This window comes from Hydra vulgaris, chromosome 02 (genome assembly GCF_038396675.1).
Source record: "Hydra vulgaris chromosome 02, alternate assembly HydraT2T_AEP".
NCBI lineage: Eukaryota > Metazoa > Cnidaria > Hydrozoa > Anthoathecata > Hydridae > Hydra > Hydra vulgaris.
In genome coordinates this window covers 33,243,593-33,266,215 of record NC_088921.1, presented here as the reverse complement: position 1 = coordinate 33,266,215, position 22,623 = coordinate 33,243,593, and the positions used below count along the sequence as shown (strand labels likewise).

The 22,623-nt window shown below is 28.1% G+C and overlaps 1 protein-coding gene across 8 annotated transcripts in view; it reads left to right on the top strand.

Annotated features, from left to right (window-relative positions):
• Positions 1–22,623, top strand: part of LOC100208687 (A disintegrin and metalloproteinase with thrombospondin motifs 6) — a 60,260-nt gene that overhangs the window by 8,219 nt on the left and 29,418 nt on the right. For 4 of the 8 annotated variants that reach the window (XM_065790652.1, XM_065790650.1, XM_065790649.1 and 1 more), the window contains 7 exons: positions 5,020–5,168; positions 5,401–5,487; positions 11,044–11,165; positions 11,481–11,524; positions 11,629–11,734; positions 15,470–15,604; positions 19,848–19,992. In XM_065790652.1, the coding sequence (XP_065646724.1) occupies positions 5,020–5,168; positions 5,401–5,487; positions 11,044–11,165; positions 11,481–11,524; positions 11,629–11,734; positions 15,470–15,604; positions 19,848–19,992 (788 nt within the window). The remainder of the gene's footprint in view (positions 1–5,019; positions 5,169–5,400; positions 5,488–11,043; positions 11,166–11,480; positions 11,525–11,628; positions 11,735–15,469; positions 15,605–19,847; positions 19,993–22,623) is intronic. The other 4 variants (XM_065790654.1, XM_065790655.1, XM_065790656.1 and 1 more) reach the window with 1 other exon arrangement.

The following is a 22,623-nucleotide window of genomic DNA, read 5'->3' as shown; positions in this document are numbered from 1 at the left end:
AAAGTATCACCAATTTTAATTTTAGCATTCTTTATATCCTGCAGTAACTGTTTGCGATTATTACGTAATGTACCAATGCAATCAGTATTATGATCCAGCATTACTTTGCAAATTTCATAAGATGTATACCAATTATCAATGTGTAAACAATAGCCATTACCAATTAAATTATCCATTAGAGTAATAACATTTTTAGTAGCTTGATATTTGTATTTTTTCAAGGCTGGAGCAAAACTGTCAGTCATTTCCTTACCAGTGTACAAAAAACAATTCTAAATATAACCAGTAGCTGACTCACATGATGCAAAGGACTTCATTCCAAATCTGGAACGCTTGCTTGGAATGTATTGCTTCCAGCTTGAATGACCTTTCCGAAGCAGCAGTGATTCGCCTATTGATATAATTTTTGGTATATACAGAGTTTTGAATTTGTTTACTAGGTAGTCATAGATCGGTTTAATTTTTGCTTTTTTACAGAAACTACTGTTATCAACAAAACTACTGTTATCAACAAAATGAAGAAACTTCTCAATAAGACAAAACCTATCAAAAGACAATACTTTTCTTATTAGTGGTGTGTCAAACAGAGGGTTTGTTGAAAAATACATTGCATTTGTTGGTTTCCACAAGATTCCACAATATAAAATGAATGCTATATAGAGCCTGATGTCGTTTCTGACTAAAGGTATCCATTTTTGAACTCGGGATCTATCTTTAATTATATTAATTTTACGTTATTGTACTGCGAAAAGGTTACTTTGCTCGACAATAAGATCAACGACGTTGTCTGTTACAAATGCTTCAAATATAGTAAGAGGACTACTAACTATAAAACTTGGATGAGGTCCTGGATTACCCTCAAATTTAGCAAAATTTGCTTTACAACCGTCTATTTTAACCCAATTCGGTTCATCGTTTGTATTATCTTGTTCTAATTGCATTACATCAGTATCAACAAGGCCAGTTTCACTATCATCATCTGCTTATGATGAGCAAATTATTTCTTCTTCTGTAACAGATTTAACTGAACCTTTATTAGAAGAACCATCATTAGAACTAATATCAGATAATTCATCGCTTTCTCCCATGTATTCAATTAGATCTTGAACAGAATAATTACTTCTTTTAGAGTAAGATTTTCTAGCCGAAGCCATGTTTACTTTTCCACTAAACTAAAGCATTGTCATATAAAGCTATTAGCTATATTTTGAAAAACTCTAGAGTATAAAATGAAGACCATACTTTTGTTAAAAACTATTACATAATCATATCTTAACTTATCATATCTGATCTGTTGTTTAACTCATGTAAAAAACAGAAATATCCGTCAATCACAAACAGTGCAACAGTTCCAAAATGCGGAAATATCTGTCAGACACATATAAGCCTACAGTTCCAATAAACGGATATATCCGTCAGACACATGTAGAGCTACACCCTTGAAAGGCGGATATGTCTGTCAGACACAGTTAAGGGATTAAACACTGCATAACTTATTGTTTACCAGTTAATTGGAAAAAGGGTTGTTAGCATTTTGTTTACATGTTTCTTTGCAGTCTGCAAGTTTATTTGTTATTAATTTGTTTTATTGAATGAATTTTTGTTAACCATATAAAAATTTTGACTATTTAAGTTTTAACTATTCTGTTAAGCGTTCTCTAAATAAATTAAGTACTTTTTTTTTTAAATAGTTGTTTTTCAATCAGTTTTTTTTCTTTTTTCTTTTACTTATTTTAGTTTTACTTGACATGTTATTATATTAGCTTAGTAGACATTCCAGCAGTTTAGTAGACATTCCAGCAGCTGGCGAGTATATCCATAAACTGCATTCAGCTACTGCAAAGGTTTTGATTTTTACTTGACTTTTGTAATTTTTTTCAAAATTTTGATTCACATTAAGTTAGGAGTTATAAGAAAACAAAGAATAAAGTAAATTAGTAAAGAAATGGTTGACAGAAGACTTGAAAAGTTGTAGGTTGTATGAGTAGGGAAAACATGAAGATGTGAGAAAGCTCCAAAGTATTGAAGTGTGTGGTAAAAAACTAGACAAATAAAAGTTTTTAGAGCATGTAGCGATAGGTACAGTAAAAGGATGTGACTTTGCTGAATAACGAGTTTAGTGAGAATGATTTTTTGTTGATGGAGATAAAGATGATAGCTCCTTTTAGCAGTGGCAATGATAGTACTTGTAGGAAAGAGAAAGAGATGCAACCTTATGACAATGGGAGACCCTGCTTCATCTTATATATATATGGTTTCTATGAGAGGTCAGTAGTGAACAATAATTCAAGAAGATGTAAAGAAGAGGACTCAGTGAGAGGATTGCCATTCATCAAAACAGGAATGTTGACAGTATTGCGATAGTTGTTTGCAGTAAACAATTGAGTTTTTTTGAAAAATTCACAAGCTCAGGTTTAAGACTGCCCGTTTTAAGCAATCAAAGAGAGAACTTGATTTTTTGTCAAGCAAGTTATCAAGTTAGAGTGAGAAGATTGAAAATTGTATTGACTGTCCGACGGTCATTTGACTCAAAATGGGATGTTAGAAAAATAATAAATAAATAATGAAATAAAACAAAACAATATATATATATATATATATATATTTTGTTGATTATAGACTCAAAGACCTTGCTAATATTAGATAGAAGACTGATTGGATATATATATATATATATATATATATATATATATATATATATATATATATATATACATATATATTGTTGATTATAGACTCAAAGACCTTGCTAATAACAGATAGAAGACTGATTGGACAATAGTTGGAGGGGTCAGAATGTTCTCCAGAGTTTGTAAAAATTGGAAGGCAAGACAAGATTCAGTCATGCACTTAGTCATGCACTTATTAAATAGTTTAGAGAGAATTGAAAAAAGTTCTGGAGAATACTTTTTAAGAATTTTTAACTGGAATGTTGTCTGGACCATTCAAGAGTAAAAATTAGAAGAAAAGTTATTTGCAAATAGTTCATAATACTTGGTAATAGAGGTCTATAATAGAGGATCAGTACCATGTAGGTAATAGAGGATCAGTACCATGAATTAGAGATAAAATGTTTAACTTACCTTTGTTAATGATGTTGTTGAAGAATTTTTCTAAGTCTCCAAAGCCTAACTATTGAGATAAGATATGAGATTTAGTAAACTGAGAATAGTGGAGCTAAGTATAGAACAGCACCTTTTTACATTAATTTCTGGCAAGGCGTTTATTCCCAAGAGAGTTGATCTTTTAAAAAATATGAAAAAAATGATTACAATTAGATTTAGCAGAATAACAAGAAAGTGCACAAGAAGGTGAAAACCATGGAGTAGAATAAGGCTTCAATTGTAATCAACGAGAAGGAATAAAATTTTATTAGCCAAGTTTATTACTTTTAGTTTTATCAATTAGTTCTATTAGTTTGGTTTTTTATCCTAGGATAAGTTTTTAGGTCTTTTATCTTGTGATAAATTTTTAACCTATACCTGCATTTTCTAGTATAGTTTACATACTAATTAAATGTAGTAATGCTGGAATAAAATGAGAAGTACAGATAAATATAAAGAAAGAACCGTTTCCTAAAACAATTACTAACATATGTATATTAGTTCTCATATATAAAAAAAGGTCTTTATACACTTTTTGATGTATCAGAAATAGACCAAGTACTCTCATAGAGAGTAGACTTATATTTCATAATAGTTTGTACATAATATTGCATAACATAAATATCAAGTGATAAATCACATATCTACTAGCAACAATTTGTAAAATAGCTTTAATGAAGATTTTCTTATCTATAAACTTTCTCATATTAGCAATATAAATGTTGTTTGAAATCGTTTTATATAATTAAAAAAAAAAAAAGTATTTAACACTTAATAACATTATGATTTAATAGCTTTAAAATGAATTAAGCTGCTAATTTTAAGGAAAAAAAGGAAAGAGGACAATAGACAAATGGAAAAGCAAGTTTTATTAATTTTTGAACAAGTTAATGACTTTTTTTAATAACTTGCTTTGAATGAATTAATGATTGCTATGCTGTAGTATTTTTATTTTACTTTAATAAATTGATGTTTTTTTTAATTAGCCATATTTTTTATGTTGTTTTTTTCTGATGATTTTTTTTACTTAATAATAATTACAACTAAGTTATTAAATTATTAAACATAAATTATTTAATGTTTATTTTTTTTTATTTTTATATTTACATTTTTATTTATACAGTTTATTATTTTTTCTATTTTTATTTGATATTTTATACTAGAACATTTTTGATATTTTATACTAGAACGTTTAGATATTCAGGTTGGCACTTGTATGCCTCAGTAAAGCAAAGATTGTCCGACCTGAATTTTGAGGACTGACTATAATAAAAAAACCTTTTAAAATTCTATTATAAAAGTAAAAAAACCCTTTGTTATTTTTTATGAGAAACTAGGATTTTTCGGATTTACATGTTTATTACATTTTAATTTATCACACAATATGAGAAATACCATAGTAGCAGCATATTAGTTAACAACAACATTGTCAAAACCTAAGCTTTGTGGAATTAGGATTTAACTCTTGTTGAATTAAAATGGCGACACTGCTCCTAAAAATTGTTTAAAAAAAGCAAAAATGTTAGGAAAAAAATTGGCAAACAACAATTTTACAGAAAGCGTTCACTAAGTTTGTGTTGCAGTTAAATGAACATGTTATATACTCAGAATATTTTAAACAGTCAGATATTTAATTCAGGTACTATAAATAGTACGATAAACTAATTGATCTGTTTACACAACTTTTTGTGCTTTTAGTTTGATTTCTTGTATGGAAGCCATAGATTTTTGAATCTATTTTCATGTTTTAATTTTTTTCAAATAAAAATAAAAACTTAAATATTATGTAATTTATTCATTTAGTTATTGTAAATACTGATAAAATACAGTAAATGTTAAAAATATAAATAAAGGTGATAATGTATAATTATAAGTATTCATATTATAGGTAATGTTAATTATTTTTTTATAAAAGAGAAACCACATGTGCGATGGGTAAGAAGTGTTATATCTGAAAAAAATGGGGAGCAAACAGTTGAAACAATGCTAGCTGTTGATCAAAAGATGATGCAGTACTATGGAGTTGAGGCAGCTAAACAATATGCTCTTACACTAGCAAATATTGTATGTTTTTTTTATGTTGTATAACTTTAATTTATTAATCATTAAGTTACATATCTGTTATATATAACTTTATATGTACTATTATATTTTGTTGCTATAATTGTAATTTACTATTACTTGATTTGTGTTATTAGGATTAACTGTCATTTAATTGGTGTAGTTGTGATTTACATTGTTATTAGTAGATGTAATTAATGGTAAAAATCAGTTCTTGTTCAAATTTAATATTTAGGCGCATGGCATATTGAGAGATTCTACCATTGGACAGAACACTATAAATTTAGTAATCACTAAGTTACTTATTCTGACAGCTCCATTGGTATGATAATTGTTTTTGTATTAGTATGGTAAATTTTAGATACATGTGAATTGAGCATATTTGGGTAGTTCCATTTAAAAGCATGACAGTCTTTTCACCAAATCCTTCAGATTTGAAAAGGACTAAGGCTAAGCCATATTTATATAAAATATGGCCTAGCATGCTCTTTGGTCTCTCAAAGTATAATAAAGGTATTTTGTTTTTAACTTTATACAAAATTTTTTTTTTATATTATGGGCTTGAATTCTTCATTATAAATTTTGTAGCATTGCTTTTAATAATAGTTAAAGTTCTGAAGAAAACGACCAGTCTACCATCCTTTAAATAAATTTATAATTTTTTTTTTCACCATTAGGATGCATCAAAAAACAATAGTTTTTAAAAATTACCTTGTCTGAGTTCTAAGTGTGTTTTTTATAATAAAATAACACTAGATTTAAAAATTTTTTGAATAAAAAATATTTGTAGAGGTGCCCCAAGACCCTTGAACATACAAATGGTCCCTAATGAATATGTAAAATAAGTTCTTCAAAAGTAGGTAATCTGGTACTCAAAAAAAGTGACGTTATGTAAAAGTTTCATAAATCATATTTGTTTTATAAAAAACATATTAAGGAAAAAAATTATCTTAAAAAACTTGTAAAAATGCACTTTTTTTAATTTTTAGTTTAAAATAGTTTTTATGAAAAAAATTTAAAATATAATTTTTTATAGGAAACAATTAGTTCTACATAATTTTGCTTTTTTTGAAAAAAACCAGGTTGACTACTTTTAAAGAACTTTTTTTACTTATATATTAGGGACCATTTAAATGTTTAAGGGTCTTGGGGCACCTTTAAAAATATTTTTTATTCAAAAAACTTTAAAATCTGGTGTTGTTTTATTATAAAGAACATATTTAGAACTCAGGCAATGCAATTTTTAAAGATTGTTGTTTTTTAATGCACCTTAGTCACCATGACTTGCATTTTCATTTTTTTGTTTGTCACTATAGTGACTAACTTTCGCTTTTTTTTGGAGTTGCCCAAACCTCATCATGAAATAAGAGATATACAATCTTAATATAAACTGATTGACTTTTAATTTTTTTATGGTTGAAGTTACTTTAACTTATATGGTGCATAGAGCTCCTTAAGGTTATGCAAAATCAATTTTTTTTGTCATGGTAATATTATCCAATACTAGTTTTTTTTTACCATTTTGGGTTTGCTTTAATATTCATGACAGTAATAAAAGTTTTGTAAGTCCTAAATGACCCTCAATGATTCAATGTTACTCAACCACATCAGGGTATGCTTTACTCAACCACATCAAGGTATGCTTTACTCAACTGCATCAGGGTATGCTTTACTTAATCACATCAGGGTATGCTATACTCAACCACATCAGGGTATGCTATACTCAACCACATCAGGGTATGCTTTACTCAATCACATCAGGGTATGCTTTACTTAACCACATCAGGGTATGCTATACTCAACCACATCATGGTATGCTATGATATCTTTTTTGGTTATGTAATAACTTTGTCTTTAAAATTTTGCTTTTTGAAATTGGAAAAGTTGCTACCATTGGTAAAAATTTTTAAATTTTTTCTTTATTGCATTTAACAAGAAAGTCTATATTTTCAGATTTAGTTTAAATCTCCTTTAAAACTTCTATGTTGATTAGTGTTGCAAGATCAAATTTAGTGTCATCAAGAACAGTTGCAAATTTTTTATATATCCATTTTCAACTTGTTTTTTCTTTTTTTCCCCAAGAGACGGTTTGTTAGATATTTTTCTAAAATAAACTTTTAGAGTCAAGACTTCAAGTTCATAAATATAGATAAACATTAAATATAGATAAATATATATACATAAACATTAAAATAGCAAAAAATAGAGCCAAGAAGAATCTCATTATTTTTGTTCTCGACACTTTCACAAATTTAAAAAAAAAAAGTTATTATTGCTATAAATACCTTTTTTTAGCTTGTTATAGGCATTAAATGAGTTGCATCTAACTAGTTGTTAGTTTAACAGCAATTAACTCTAGTTAACTAACTCTAGTCAACATTGATATTTTTATCTCAGTTCTCCACTTAAGTATTTCTCTTTAATATTTAGCAATATCTTCAAAAGACTCAAAAAAAGCAAAAAAATCATATGTTGTCAGATAACATTTATTTTCTTGTTTATTTACAACAGATCCCTGTTTATTCTTTTCCATGATGAGAAACTGAATAATACTCAATAGTTGTTTGCTTAAAATTAAAACAATTTTTAAAGTTTTATGCAACACAACTGACATAATAGAACAATTATTAAGGTTTTAAAATGCAACACAACTGACATTACAACAACATGATGACAAAAAAAACTGAGATGATAAAACTATATTCAGATTATTAACAAACATTTTCGACTATATTAATATAAAAATTTATTTTCATAAACTTTTGATTTGTTTTTTTACTTTTATTTTTTGATTCAGCATCTTCAATAAAACAAGAACTTAAACTATTTATGAAAAACTACCATTACAAAATTAATAAAAAAGAAGGTGGGCCCAAATAAAGAATATTTTTTCTAAAGTTAAAAAATGACCAAAACCATATTAGGTATTACAATAGCTTATTATATCTCTTTTGTTTGAAAAAAATTTATAATTGAATTAATAACAGTTAATTAAAGTACAAGTAGTAACAACAAAACAAAAATTTGTCTTGACCATTTTAAAATCAAAAAATTACCATCTAGAATTTTGAATTAGGTTATTTGCTTTTTATTTTTAAATTTAGCATCCTCAAAAATGGTTAGGTATCAATTATCAACCAGTTTCTTTCTCTAGAATTCAAATTATTCATGCAAAGATATTACTAAAAAATCCAAAGTTAAAAAAATGGTTATTTTAGGTTTCTAAGCATCATAATTTGGAACCATTTATTTTTTGGAGCTTAAATTTTATATATTTTATTGGTAAGTAGTGCTGATTAAATTTTATTGGTAAGTAGTGCTGATTTAAATTTGAGGGAGTGACTAGAAAGTTTTTCTCCTGCTTTTACATGGAATTACTCATTCACAATAAGGGTGCTCAATGTTTTGTTATGCTTTAAGAGTGCTCAACGTTTTGTTAAAGAAAAAAGTAATAATAAATTAGCAAAGAAACCTTTTTTGAACTTTGTTTAACGCTTTTAAGAAAAAAAATAGATAAATATTATATATATATATAAATTATATCTATCTATTTATCTATCTATCTATCTATATATATATATATATATATATATATATATATATATATATATATATATATATATATATATATATATATATATATATATATATATATATATATATATACAGCAGCAGCCAAAAGTTTGCGGAGAGGAAAAAAAAAAGGAATTTTACTTATTTATCAGCACATACTTCACTAAAGCCAACAAAATATATAACAATTTAAAGGTTTTCAAGTTTACAATTATGTTTCGAACAAATAATGGTTATCTAATTAACATTTTTATATTGGTATACAAATCAACAATTTTTAATAAGTTCAAAAATTTGCGGACAAAACATTTTTTTTTTTTAAATAGTACAAATTTTTTAACAGTATTTGAACACAAGTTTATATAAAAGCAAAATCACATTAGTATTTTGTAGGATATCCTTTACAATCAAGAATCGCTTGGCATCTATGAGCCATAGAGTCAATTAAATGAATGCAAACGTCAATGGGAATTAAGTCCCATATTTCCTTGATTTTATTAAATAAATCAGTAAAATTTAAAGGCTTGATCCCTTTCATTTGACGGTCAACATGTTCCCATAGATGTTCAATGGGATTCAAGTTAGGTGATTGGGATGTCCACTTCAAAACATTAACTTTTCTCTTTTTGAAAAACTCTAAAATCGATTTGGCTGTATGTTTGGGATCGTTATTCTGTTGGTATATCCATCCTCGAAGCATTTTATTCTTTGCATATGGTAACATAATAGTCTTACATATATCTTTGTACTTTTCTTGATTCATAGTCTTAGTAATTCTGTGGAGAGGACCAACTTTATTCCGGCTAAAACTTCTCCAAACCATTACATTACCTCTTCCATGTTTTACGGTAGGCAGTTGGTATTTAAGATCGTATCTTGTACCTACTGGATGCCAAATATACCTGATTCCATCTGATCTGAACAGCATAAACTTGTTTTCGTCACTAAAAAATATTTTTGACCATTGTTTACTACTCCACTTTGGATGCTCTAATGCAAATTCCTTTCCGGCGTTACGGTTTTTCAAAGAAACTAATGGTTTTTTAGCTGGGTGTCTTCCAAATAAATTAGCGTGACATAAATGACGTTTTATAATAGAAATACTATAATTCATTCCATAGAAAAGTCTCATTTGTACGTTTATATCAACAGCTGTCAAACAAGGATTTGCTTTGCTTAGTATTACAAGCTTTTTATCCTGATACCGCGTTGTTTTGCGTGGCCTTCCCCATTGATTTTTATTCTTTGTAGATCTAATAAGCTTCTATCTCTTCATAATTTGTCCAACAGCAGACTTACCCACTCCATAAAGCTGTGTTTTACGAAACAAATTTCCATTTTGAACTGATCTCAAGATCAATTTTTTCACAGGAGATCAAATACACTTCTTAGATCCCATGATCTCAATCACTTATAAATAAAGTTTGTAAATTATTTCCACAAAGTATTTGTTTATAAAATCAACAAATTAGCAATTTTGTGGTGAAAAACTTTTGAACTTATCAAAAATTGTTATTTTGTAAACCATTTTAAGATGTTAATTAAATAATCATTATTTGTTCAAAAGATAATTGTTAACCTGAAAACCATTTAATTGGTATATAATATGATGCCTTAAGTGGTTTATGTGCTGAAATATTAGTAAAATTTAATTTTTTTTATGCCTGTCAGCAAATTTTTGGACGCTACTGTATGTATGTATATATATATATATATATATATATATATATATATATATATATATATATATATATATATATATATATATATATATATATACATATACATACATATATATATATATATATATATATATATATATATATATATATATATATATATATATATATATATATACATACATATATATATATATAAAAGTATCAATTTAGCTTGAAAAAGGTTTGTTATTGCTAAAAATGTGATATATATATATATATATATATATATATATATATATATATATATATATATATATAAATACACACATACAAAACACACTATCCTCTGACGTCTGATCTATTCCTTAGATCTATCTCTCTTACCTATCTGATCTCCAACAATTTGACACTGTTTGAATACATTAATATTACAAATTTTGGCGAATACTTAGACAAAAATTTAGTTTAGTTATTTAAAATAAGATTTTGATTGAATATTGAAAGATTCTGATTGAATTTTTTTATCAATGATTATCTTACTCTTCCCTGTATTTTCAAACCTTATAATAATCAAGCACTTTTTTGTTACCTTTTTATACTTTAATTAATGCATATTTGGTATATGGTTTTACTTTATTTAAAAGGATGATTTGAACATTAATCATCATGCTACTAACACTCTGCTGTCATTTGGCCGATGGTCAGACAGACGAAATGTGAATCCAGATCGCCCTGAACACTTTGATTATGCTGTTCTTTTAACAAAGTATGCAAATTATAAATAAATTCAAAGTTTAAAAATTTAATAATGTTTTATATATTATTACATTACATTTTATCAGAAAAAATTATTTTAACTAATGACACTTAAGATATCCAGTATATTATAAATGCATTTTTTTTCTCTTACCCCCTCTCCCCCTTCCCCTAACATAAGTAGGGTAGAAATGCATATGTTCTTCACCTTCCCCCCGCCCCCTCCCTCCTACCTTAACTTTTACCTGTAGTAATTATTAAAACAATACATAAAAAACTGTTATATTTTAATTTATTTAATTGTAATCAAAATATTTTATTAAAGACATGATATTTGTGTGGATATGAACCAGCCATGTGAAACTAAAGGTATTTAAAAGTTGTTTCTTTTTTTAAAGAACTTTCCTAAAAAGAAAGGACCAAGTTGTTCTTTTTTGCTTTTATGGTACTATTTAAGGTGTTTAAATTTTCAGGTCTAACATTTGTTGGAGGAATGTGTGATCATGCAAGATCAGCAGCAGTTGTAGAGGATAATGGCTTTGCTTCTGGGTACACACTGGCTCATCAAACAGGCCACAGGTTTTGAAGAAAATCTAAAATACTTGATTATAATGCTTTGAATACTATTACTTATTAAGTATATTTTTATCATATTTAGAACTAACCCCTTTGTATCTGCCACTGATATATATTTTTTTTGTAATTCACCTCCCCAATGCCAAGAAGGCCACTACAGATGAGGAGACTACTTATGGTTATAACCCTCTCCTAACTCTTTAACTCCGAAACACGAACCTTGACGAACAAGGTCGCTGCGCGGAGGAACAAGTTGAGCGTGGTACTACCAGGGATGTGGTGGGAATCGAACTCGGAACCTCTCGCTTATAAAGTGAGCGCTCTACCACTACACCACCACCGCATATATATATATATATATATATATATATATATATATATATATATATATATATATATATATATATATACAGTGTCGGACAAAACGAGTGCAACCAAATAATGCTAATTTAGTTTCTTTATATGAAAGTGCTGCATTTTTTCAATTTAGAGAAATAACTATGTAACTGTTTAGAGACAAAGTTCTTCAAGTTTTATTTATCACAAAGTCTATTATTTGTATACGAAAATTAATAAATTAATCAAAAGCATTAAAAAAGTAGATTTCCTTCTGGACAAAACTAGTACAACTCGACAAAATGTTGACCAAGCTGTATTTCGCTATCAATATTTCGTGGCGAACCCATTGTTGTCGGTCACAGCCTTGCATCTTCAAGACATAGATTCAATCAGGTGATCAATGAAACTTTGTGGAATCGCTGCCCAGGCCTTTTGGATTTGTTCAAAAAGTTGATCCTTATCTCCCACAGGTTCTCGATAGGGTTGAGATACGGAGATTGAGGCGGCCAATTCATCACCGATAGGTGGTAGTCTTGAAACCACTGCTTCACTACTTTTGCAGTGTGTTTCGGATCGTTGTCTTGCTGAAAAACCCATTTTATTGGCATATTCCATTCAGCATCAGGTAACATAATTTTCATACATGAAACGGTCCATTATTCCATTGTTTCGATGTATTGGACCTAGACCGTTAGCAGAAAAACACCCCCAGACCATTACATTGCCTCCACCATGCTTTACGGTCTTATGGCAGTAACGTAAATCGAGGCGTTTTCCGGCTGGTCGACGTACACGGCAAATCCCATTGCTCCCAATGATGTTGAACTTCGGTTCATCACTGACCAGGACAGTTCGCCATTTCTGCACATTCCAATCAATATGAGATGTAGCAAACAGGAGTCTTTTCTTCTGGTTTTTTAGTGAAATCAGCGGTTTCTTTGCAGACGTCGAGAAAACAATCCGGCTTCAACAGCACGTTGTCTAATTGTTTGGTCCGATACAGGCAGCTGCAATTGCTTTTGTATCTCGACTGATGATATCCAGGGATCCTTCTTGACGGATCTGACGATCATAGAATTTTCTCTAGAAGTGGTGGAACGCAGTCTTCCACCTTTGTTATTTGCTGCCAACTTCCCCGTAGAACGATATTTGGAACATAGTCTTGATACGGTCCATTATTTCACGCGATATTTATCACAAATACTTTTTTGTGACATTCCACTTACGTAATCGCCAATAATTTTTTTTCTTAGTTCCAATCCAAGACTGTCGGGAGCCATTTTTGCACTTGAAGTATTAAAATTAATAAAAACAAATAATCAAGCTTCTCAAGGCTTACCGTGTTACATTTACCTTGTGATGATACAATAATGTTCTGTGGAACACAACGTCTTGGTTGGATGTAGACTGTATTGATGTAATGAAACACTTGTTGTATTTCACTTCTTGTATTGATGTTTTTCGATAAAACACTTTGATAAAACTCACTTCGATAAACTGTCTTGATAATACTGACTGATTGACTTCCATATACTGACTGAATTACATGTCAATTTACATGTCTCTTATATAGTAAAATGAACCTGTGTGAACCTGTTCTGGAAGATTCTAGATGCTTCTTTTCGATGCTTCTGGATGCGTCTGGATGCTTCTGAATGTTTCTGGATATTTCTGGATGCTACTGAATGCTTCCAGATGCTTCTTCTGGAAACTTCTGGAAGCTTTTGCATGCTTCTGGAAACTTCTGGATACTTCATTTAATTATTAAAAAACTTCTGTGACGCTGACACGGACCAGACTTAAGAAAATGAAACAAACCAAAAAAGTTGCACTTGTTTTGTCCGCTGCAAAATTGCACTTGTCAACGAAATTCTGCCTGTGTGCTGTCACCTGTCAGCTGATTGCTCATGTCATGGCATGCTATGACTCCAGACTCCTGAACTGTTTGCTGTGGTAGTATAGTTCGTTTCGTTTTTAAGACATGTTAAATTAGGAACACTTTTTAGCATTGTTCGATGTTGGTTACAAATGTTTTGTCCAGTACTGTATATATAAATAGTTCTATAAATTGTTGCATTTGGGAGTACGGAAGGAAAAAAATGATTCTTATGCCAACAAATACGTCACTTTTAATTACTTTTGACTTTCGTCCAACATTTGCATGTTATCAGAAACAATGTTTTTATTTTTATTTTTTTTAATAAAATGTTTAAGTTCTTCCAGTTTCTTTTAGTCTCTTTCGACTACTTTATAAGTATATATATATCTCTTTTTTTTCCTCCCAATAATTAAATAGTTAACCTGTAATTAAACATTCAAGTAGATATTTATTGTTAATTTTGTTTTTTTTCCCTTTTATAAGTAGTGTTAATTCATGCCACTAAAAACTTTTGATACCACTTAAAACTTGATACCACCTCAAACTTGATATCATATAAAACAACGGTGTTTGCTTTGTACTGCTGATAGCTTTATGGTAGGTTTTTTGGTGGCAGTTTTCCCTAAAAAGTAACCCTTACTACTATTATTTTTGTTATTTCAAAACAGTTTGCATAATTAAAAAACATCCAAAACATTGAGGGCTAGAACTACAGATGCAAGTGCTTCATAGTAGTAGTCACTTATTAACAGCTATCATTGCAGTGTAGCTTCCTCCATAGTAATAGGAGCTACAACTGTAGAGGAATCACTGTTTTTTAATTATTTCCTCTATCAAACCTATAATTCTAAAACATAAATCTGGATAATAATGGCTACTTAGAGAAATAAGTTAAGTATAGTACAGTTTATGTATGTAAATGCATAGATGCATACATACATACTTACATGCAGTGGCTATTCTAGAAACTTTTTTGACAGGGTTGACGGTATTTAGGCTACATTTAGGTGCCGCCTAGGGGGGTATTGCTGCCCAAATTATTTTCCTACAATAGCCCCTGACATGAATAAAGTACTGATACTGTTTATAGTATGAGTATTTTATGCATGTACGTATGTATCTAGTATCAGCCGTTAAAGCACTAGTATGAGAAATATGAGTGAGAAATCAAATAAACTTCTGATTTTCACTAATGAAAATCCTAACTTATTATTCTGAGAAGCCATTCTTGTCCAGATTTATGTTTAAGAGTGAATAGGTTGATTGAGGAAATAAATACCTTATTATTATGGTTTAAATGTTTTAAGGAGCCATTGTACTAATAAATGGGTACCATTCTGAATTTTTTATGGGGTGTTAATTGGTCAAGTTTTTTTTATTCTTAATTCTAAAATATGAACATAAATTTTTAAAACTTATTTTTTAAAATTATGGATTTATTTTTCCAAATAAACAATTTAATTTTTCTTAAATAAATTTTTCAAAATGTTGTAAGAAATTTTGTTCAAATTTTAATGTAGTCTTGGAATGGATCACGATGGAACTGGTAACGCATGTGATAAGAGTCTGTATGTCATGTCCAAAGATGGTGGAAAAGGAGAGTCTGCATTTCATTGGTCTTCATGTAGTATGGACTACTTGCAGGAGTTTCTTCGGTTATTTTTATATTTTTTAACAATAATAATAGTTAATTTAATTATTTTTGTTGTTATTATTATTCATTTTATTAATTTATATCTCAATACAATTATATAAATTTGGTTGATGGAACTCGTGATGGTAACTCAAATAAATATTCTATCAGTGTTCCATACTAGGGCAAATAAATATGGAATCAAAAGTAAGAAAATAGGAGCATGATATTGAAAGGCAACCTTTGAAAAAGATTTTCATATAGTTTTCATGAGAAGTCATTATTGAATGATAATCCAAGAAGATGTAAAGTAAGGGACTCAGTAAGAGTATTGCCATTCAGCGGTATAGAATTATCAAAAATATTACAGTATATATATATACAACAATATATTTGTTTGGATTAAAATTCGCTAGCTATTACAAGTCTCTTTCACAAAAGGGAGATCAGATTCAAGATCAACTGCGTGTTTAATGTGATTAAAATGTGTTTTATCAAGACTGGAGTATATAGCTGTGTCTTCATCAAATAAAACTTTAGAGATAAGACACTTTTGACACTTTATTAGAAAGATTTTTTATTTTATATGAAAACCAACTCAGGATCAAGAATGGACTCTAATGTATCGTAGAAGTTACTGGAAATAAATGAGTGTTGTTCATCAAGGACAACTTATTTACTGCAGTTGGAAAAGAATGATATAATAATTTTTAAAACTGTTTTTTAAAAATAAGTAGTAATTTATAACCGTTGTTCAAAAGAAAGGATTTAATAGTTTTAAAAACTTTCTGATATACAGAGCTTATGAAAAACTATAGCCTGCCAGACTTTATCAAAAACATGTTGAGAGTAATAGCTAAAGCCTCTCTGCTTTTATCTAATGCACGATAAAACTTTCCTGTTGTAACAATTAACATGTGAGCAATCCTCAGATTTTATTTTCTAGCAGACATGAAAACATGCTTCAGTTGAGCACTTATTAAATAGCACTTCTGTAAGACTGTGACAGGGAAGCTGTTTGGACCGAAAGCTGTTGAAAAGTTTTAGTGAGTAATAACTTAAGCCAAAATGATTAAGATGTATAGCCTGTTTCTTTAGGATGAAGTAAGAGTGTGGTCATTAGATTCAAGTGATAAATTAGAGGAATAGTTCTTTAAAAATAGTTCTGCCTTATCTTTGAAATTTGTAATAAACTCAGATACATGTATAAGAGATGAAATATTAGACTTGCCTTTGTTAATAGCAATGTTGATGATTTTCCAAATGTGTCTAGAACCTTCTGATATAAATTACTAGATTAATCTTAGAACAATCTTAGATTCAGACAAAACCTTTTTGCATCGATTTTATGCAATAATAAAGAAATGTTTATTCTCTAGAGAATTGTTTATCCACCAATAGGAGAACAAGGAGAAACTAAACACAAGCTATGGTCAGAGACAACACATAAATCAAAGAATAAAAATAAGTGATAGAGGTGTCTGTAAAGCAAGTACCTAAATAAGAGATTGAAAAAGACAAAAGTTTTAAGCTTTAGTGTTAGTCAGTGGTCTTAGAGCCAAGCCATTTAATGTGGTAAGCATTAAAGTCAAAAATTACAACAGTATTGGCATAAAGCTTTGTGAGTCCATTTGAGTTAAAGGATAACACCCATTAACACTAAAATCAGAAGTTAAAACAGTTGAAGTTTAAATCAACATAGAGCTCTATTCATCATTATTTATCAGACTAGATAAGTAGATCTGATGAAATTAAAGTAAAGTTCAACAGATGAAAAAACATTTTTAAAATATAGATAAAATCAATTTTGTGGTAATTATGTTTTTTTTTTTTAATATTTTTGACATTTTATGTTTTAAATTGATAAAAAGTTTTACTTAATCATAGATATTGTTTGACACTCTAAGCAATAAACAATTTGATTACCTTGTTCCTGCAAATCAGTCCATAGATGTAACAAAGGGCTCCTTATGTGGCCTCAATAATGCACACCAAAAAAACTATCAGGTACACATTCCATGCACAACATGGCACTGTTAATCCTCTGATATTTTAAAGCTGTTGATGGAATCAGACTCTCTGAGAGTTACCACAGAACTCAAAAAACATTACTACCAGTCGGCCTCAGAACCATTTAACTGAGTTTTAGAGCTATGTCTTCAGAAAATAACAGAAAGAGTTGCATAGGCATCACCAAGGAAATACATACTAAACCTATGAGTAGAGTCAAGAAAGTTAACTATAATAATAAAACAGGTTTATAGAAATAATGTAACAGGTTTCTATTTGTTCCAGTCTATTAAATAAAGGTGTGCAAAGCTAGTCAACAAAATATTTTGCTTACCCTTAAAGTCTTTATGAAGAATGCCTTTTATAAGACAGCTAAATCCAGATGTGATCTGCCAGAGATGACTATTTTTATTGAGCCATTTAACTTTTACTCAAGTAATCCTAATCCTGTCTAGAAAAGTGATTCCTACTAAGCAGTAGGGCATGTGGCAGGTTGTACTGGATTACATGTTGCCAGTATTAGGGTGATCATGATGATTCCTGATCTAACAAGAAGTTAAAGATACTTTGGGAATATTGAGGGAAGTTAAGTTTTTGAACTACATAATTAAAATTCATTCAGCTTATGCAGTTATTGGATACTTTACAATCCCTTAGCTATTTAAACCTGGTGTTATATATATACACAATGCCATGCAAATTGTACAATGAGGCAACTTGCTATCAGATAAAAATAATCAAGGCATGGCTGCAAGAATATGCTAATAAGTTTCTTATGCCATGGCCAGACAGTTCATTTGAGCTTTATCAAAAGCTGTTACCTAAAATTGAAAGCAGAAGTTTCTTAAGAGAACCTAACTTAGTGGATGTTAGAAAATTCATAATGAATATAATAAAATAATGAACATAATAAAATAATGCACGATTGTAGTAAGTCTCCTGTTGCCTCAGTATCATAAAAAATGGGGTTGTCCAGAGTTTGAGGAGCCCATACAAATCGCTAAAAATGTTTTATACTGTGACTTATTTATTATTACTTATGTTTATGAATTAAAACATTTTCTAGTGATAAATGCATACACTGTATATTAGCATTTAATGATTGACACTTTTACGGTTTTCATAAAAAGTGTTAGTAAGTTCACAATAAATTAACCTTGGATTGCCTTTACTTGGCTTAGTATAAGAGTGTTTTTGTACTCTGAATTTTTTTAACCTTCCAAATTCTACATGGCATTGGATACCACTTGTTGTTTTAAGTGTTTTCAGAGTTTAATTCAAATCTTTCTGGTATTTCTCTTTTACTGATTATGGAGCCATTCTTTATATCTATTATTTTTTGTTGCTTTGCTTACTGTTTTCTCTGTATCTTTTAGATCTTACCAGAGTATCTAAAATGGCTTCAAGTGTAAAATGATCATCATGAGCAATTTTATGCAACCTTTCATTTGAAGTTGATTAAAAAAATAATTACAAATAAATATTACAAATAACAAATAAAAATAACAGTTCATAAAAAAAATCAATTAAAAAGTTTGTGCAAATCATTATTTTTAGAATTTACAGACGCAGAAGATTGTATGTGCTCATCAAAAATAGTGCAAATGACTTTACTTTAACCAATAAACATGGAGTTGCCTTTTTTATGGTTTGGAGAGCTTTGTTGTTACTTGATTGCACAGGGTAGATATTGTTCTCACAATATCTCCCTTGTGCAAATATCACTAAGTTCTTACTTATCAAGCATTACAATTGTTGAAAAAAAATATTGGCTCAGGATTCCTAGGGCATGGTGCATAGTAAACAAAAAGAATGTATGCTGAAAAGCATGAAGTGGTTGGCTTAATTAAAAGCATGAAGTGGTTGGCTTAATTTATTGTTTCTTGAAAAACTTGTTAGTTGAGTTTCACAAATCATTGCAAAAGCATTCGGCAATGCCGACCAAACTGCCAACCTCAAAGTGTTTGAGTTAGCAAATTTTTGCCAACTTTCCTTTTATGTTTTACGGTAACCCCTTTGTGTCAAATTTTTTTTTGGTGACCTGATGCTGACCTCTAGCAGTTTGAGGTCTGCAATTTATTGCCAACCTCATTTTTTCTAATTCCGAGGGTTATCATCATCATCATCATCATCATCATCATCATCATCATCATCATCATCATCATCATCATCATCATCATCATCATCATCATCATCATTATCATCAAAAAAGAATTTACATAAAATATTTTGATAGTATTTTTTTTTTTCATTAGAAAACCTCAGTCTCAATGCATTGAAAATGACCCTCACAGTTTCAAATACGAAGATATTTTCTCAAATCCTGGCGTGGTTTATGACATTAATGCACAGTGTCAGTATGCTCTTGGTCCACTATCAAAACCTTGTACACCAGAGCAAGTATGAAAAAATGCAAATCTTATAAATAATTATATTTATTTTATGTACATGTATATGTGTCTACACATTTGTGCAATTTGTTGATTTTTAAATTTAAAATTTTTCATTCACTAAAAATGTTTATTATAATTTACTTTATACCACAATTATTTAATTCAAATAAATAATAATAATTTTTTTTAATCTGTTAACAGTCTATGCCATATTATTATGCAAACTTAAAGTGGTTCTCAAATGTCCAAGCCATAATATTATGGTTTTATGCATCTTCTTATATTTCTTTCTTGTTCATCAGGAATTATACGTCTACTTGCCACAAAATTTATTACTATATAATTACAGAGCTTTTGTTTCAATAATTCACTTTAAACGTGTTCACTTTAATTTTGAATATGTCAAATAAGAAAGTTCTTTCAGTGCAAAAATAATTATCAAAAAGTAAGTATTATCTTTACTTACAAAAAGATACAAAATAATACATTTGAGGAATCAATATTCTTCGGACATTTGTTTTTAAAAGTTACGTTCTAATTGTATTTTAAATGTCTTTTAAACGTCTTTCAAAAACAAATGCCCAAAGGGTAATGAAAAGATATATTTGATGAATGATTATTGAAAATGTTAATAAAAAATTAATCCTCAAAGAAGGTGTGCGGTATGTTACAAATACAAAATTTAAAAAGATTCAAGATATGAATGTGTAGATTGTGATGTAGGTCTTTGTGCAGCTCCATGCTTTTCCAATTATTATACAAAAAGTGAATATTAGTAAATACATTTTTAAAATTTTGTGTTTATGTAGTATGATTTATATATTCTTGAATTTGAATAAAACATTTTGTAGTGTTTAATGATGTTAAAAATAGTAAAAAACTTTTTTTATTCTATTAGTAAAAAAATACAATAATTTTAAAACCACGGGACATTTAGAGGCCACTTCAAAAAATAAAGCTCGACTAATAGCGACCATATTTAAAAAAAATACGGTACTGTTAAAGGGTTAATTCATTTTTTTCAAATAATCTTTTTTTTTATTAGTATTTTTCAACTAATCATTTTTTATTGCTTCATATTATTTTTATTGCTTCATATTAGTACATTTTAGTTTTTTTGAGCAATAATTAAACATGATTAATTTTTTCAACTAATCATTTTTTATTGCTTCATATTAGTACATTTTAGTTTTTTTGAGCAATAATTAAACATGATTAATTTTTTCAACTAATCATTTTTTATTGCTTCATATTAGTACATTTTAGTTTTTTTGAGCAATAATTAAACATGATTAATTTTTTCAACTAATCATTTTTTATTGCTTCATATTAGTACATTTTAGTTTTTTTGAGCGATAATTAAACATGATTAATTTTTTCAACTAATCATTTTTTATTGCTTCATATTAGTACATTTTAGTTTTTTTGAGCAATAATTAAACATGATTAATTTTTTCAACTAATCATTTTTTATTGCTTCATATTAGTACATTTTAGTTTTTTTGAGCAATAATTAAACATGATTAATTTTTTCAACTAATCATTTTTTATTGCTTCATATTAGTACATTTTAGTTTTTTTGAGCAATAATTAAACATGATTAATTTTTTCAACTAATCATTTTTTATTGCTTCATATTAGTACATTTTAGTTTTTTTGAGCAATAATTAAACATGATTAATTTTTTCAACTAATCATTTTTTATTGCTTCATATTAGTACATTTTAGTTTTTTTGAGCAATAATTAAACATGATTAATTTTTTCAACTAATCATTTTTTATTGCTTCATATTAGTACATTTTAGTTTTTTTGAGCAATAATTAAACATGATTAATTTTTTCAACTAATCATTTTTTATTGCTTCATATTAGTACATTTTAGTTTTTTTGAGCGATAATTAAACATGATTAATTTTTTCAACTAATCATTTTTTATTGCTTCATATTAGTACATTTTAGTTTTTTTGAGCAATAATTAAACATGATTAATTTTTTCAACTAATCATTTTTTATTGCTTCATATTAGTACATTTTAGTTTTTTTGAGCAATAATTAAACATGATTAATTTTTTCAACTAATCATTTTTTATTGCTTCATATTAGTACATTTTAGTTTTTTTGAGCAATAATTAAACATGATTAATTTTTTCAACTAATCATTTTTTATTGCTTCATATTAGTACATTTTAGTTTTTTTGAGCAATAATTAAACATGATTAATTTTTTCAACTAATCATTTTTTATTGCTTCATATTAGTACATTTTAGTTTTTTTGAGCAATAATTAAACATGATTAATTTTTTCAACTAATCATTTTTTATTGCTTCATATTAGTACATTTTAGTTTTTTTGAGCAATAATTAAACATGATTAATTTTTTCAACTAATCATTTTTTATTGCTTCATATTAGTACATTTTAGTTTTTTTGAGCAATAATTAAACATGATTAATTTTTTCAACTAATCATTTTTTTTATTGTTTTATATTAGTACATTTTAGTTTTTTTGAACAATAATTAAACACGACTAATTTGCTAAACAATAATTAAAATGATTAATTTGCTGAACAATAAAATTAGTTTAAAGTTGAAATAAAAAGAATTCAAGTTATTTATGTGAACTGAATTAAATAAATAGT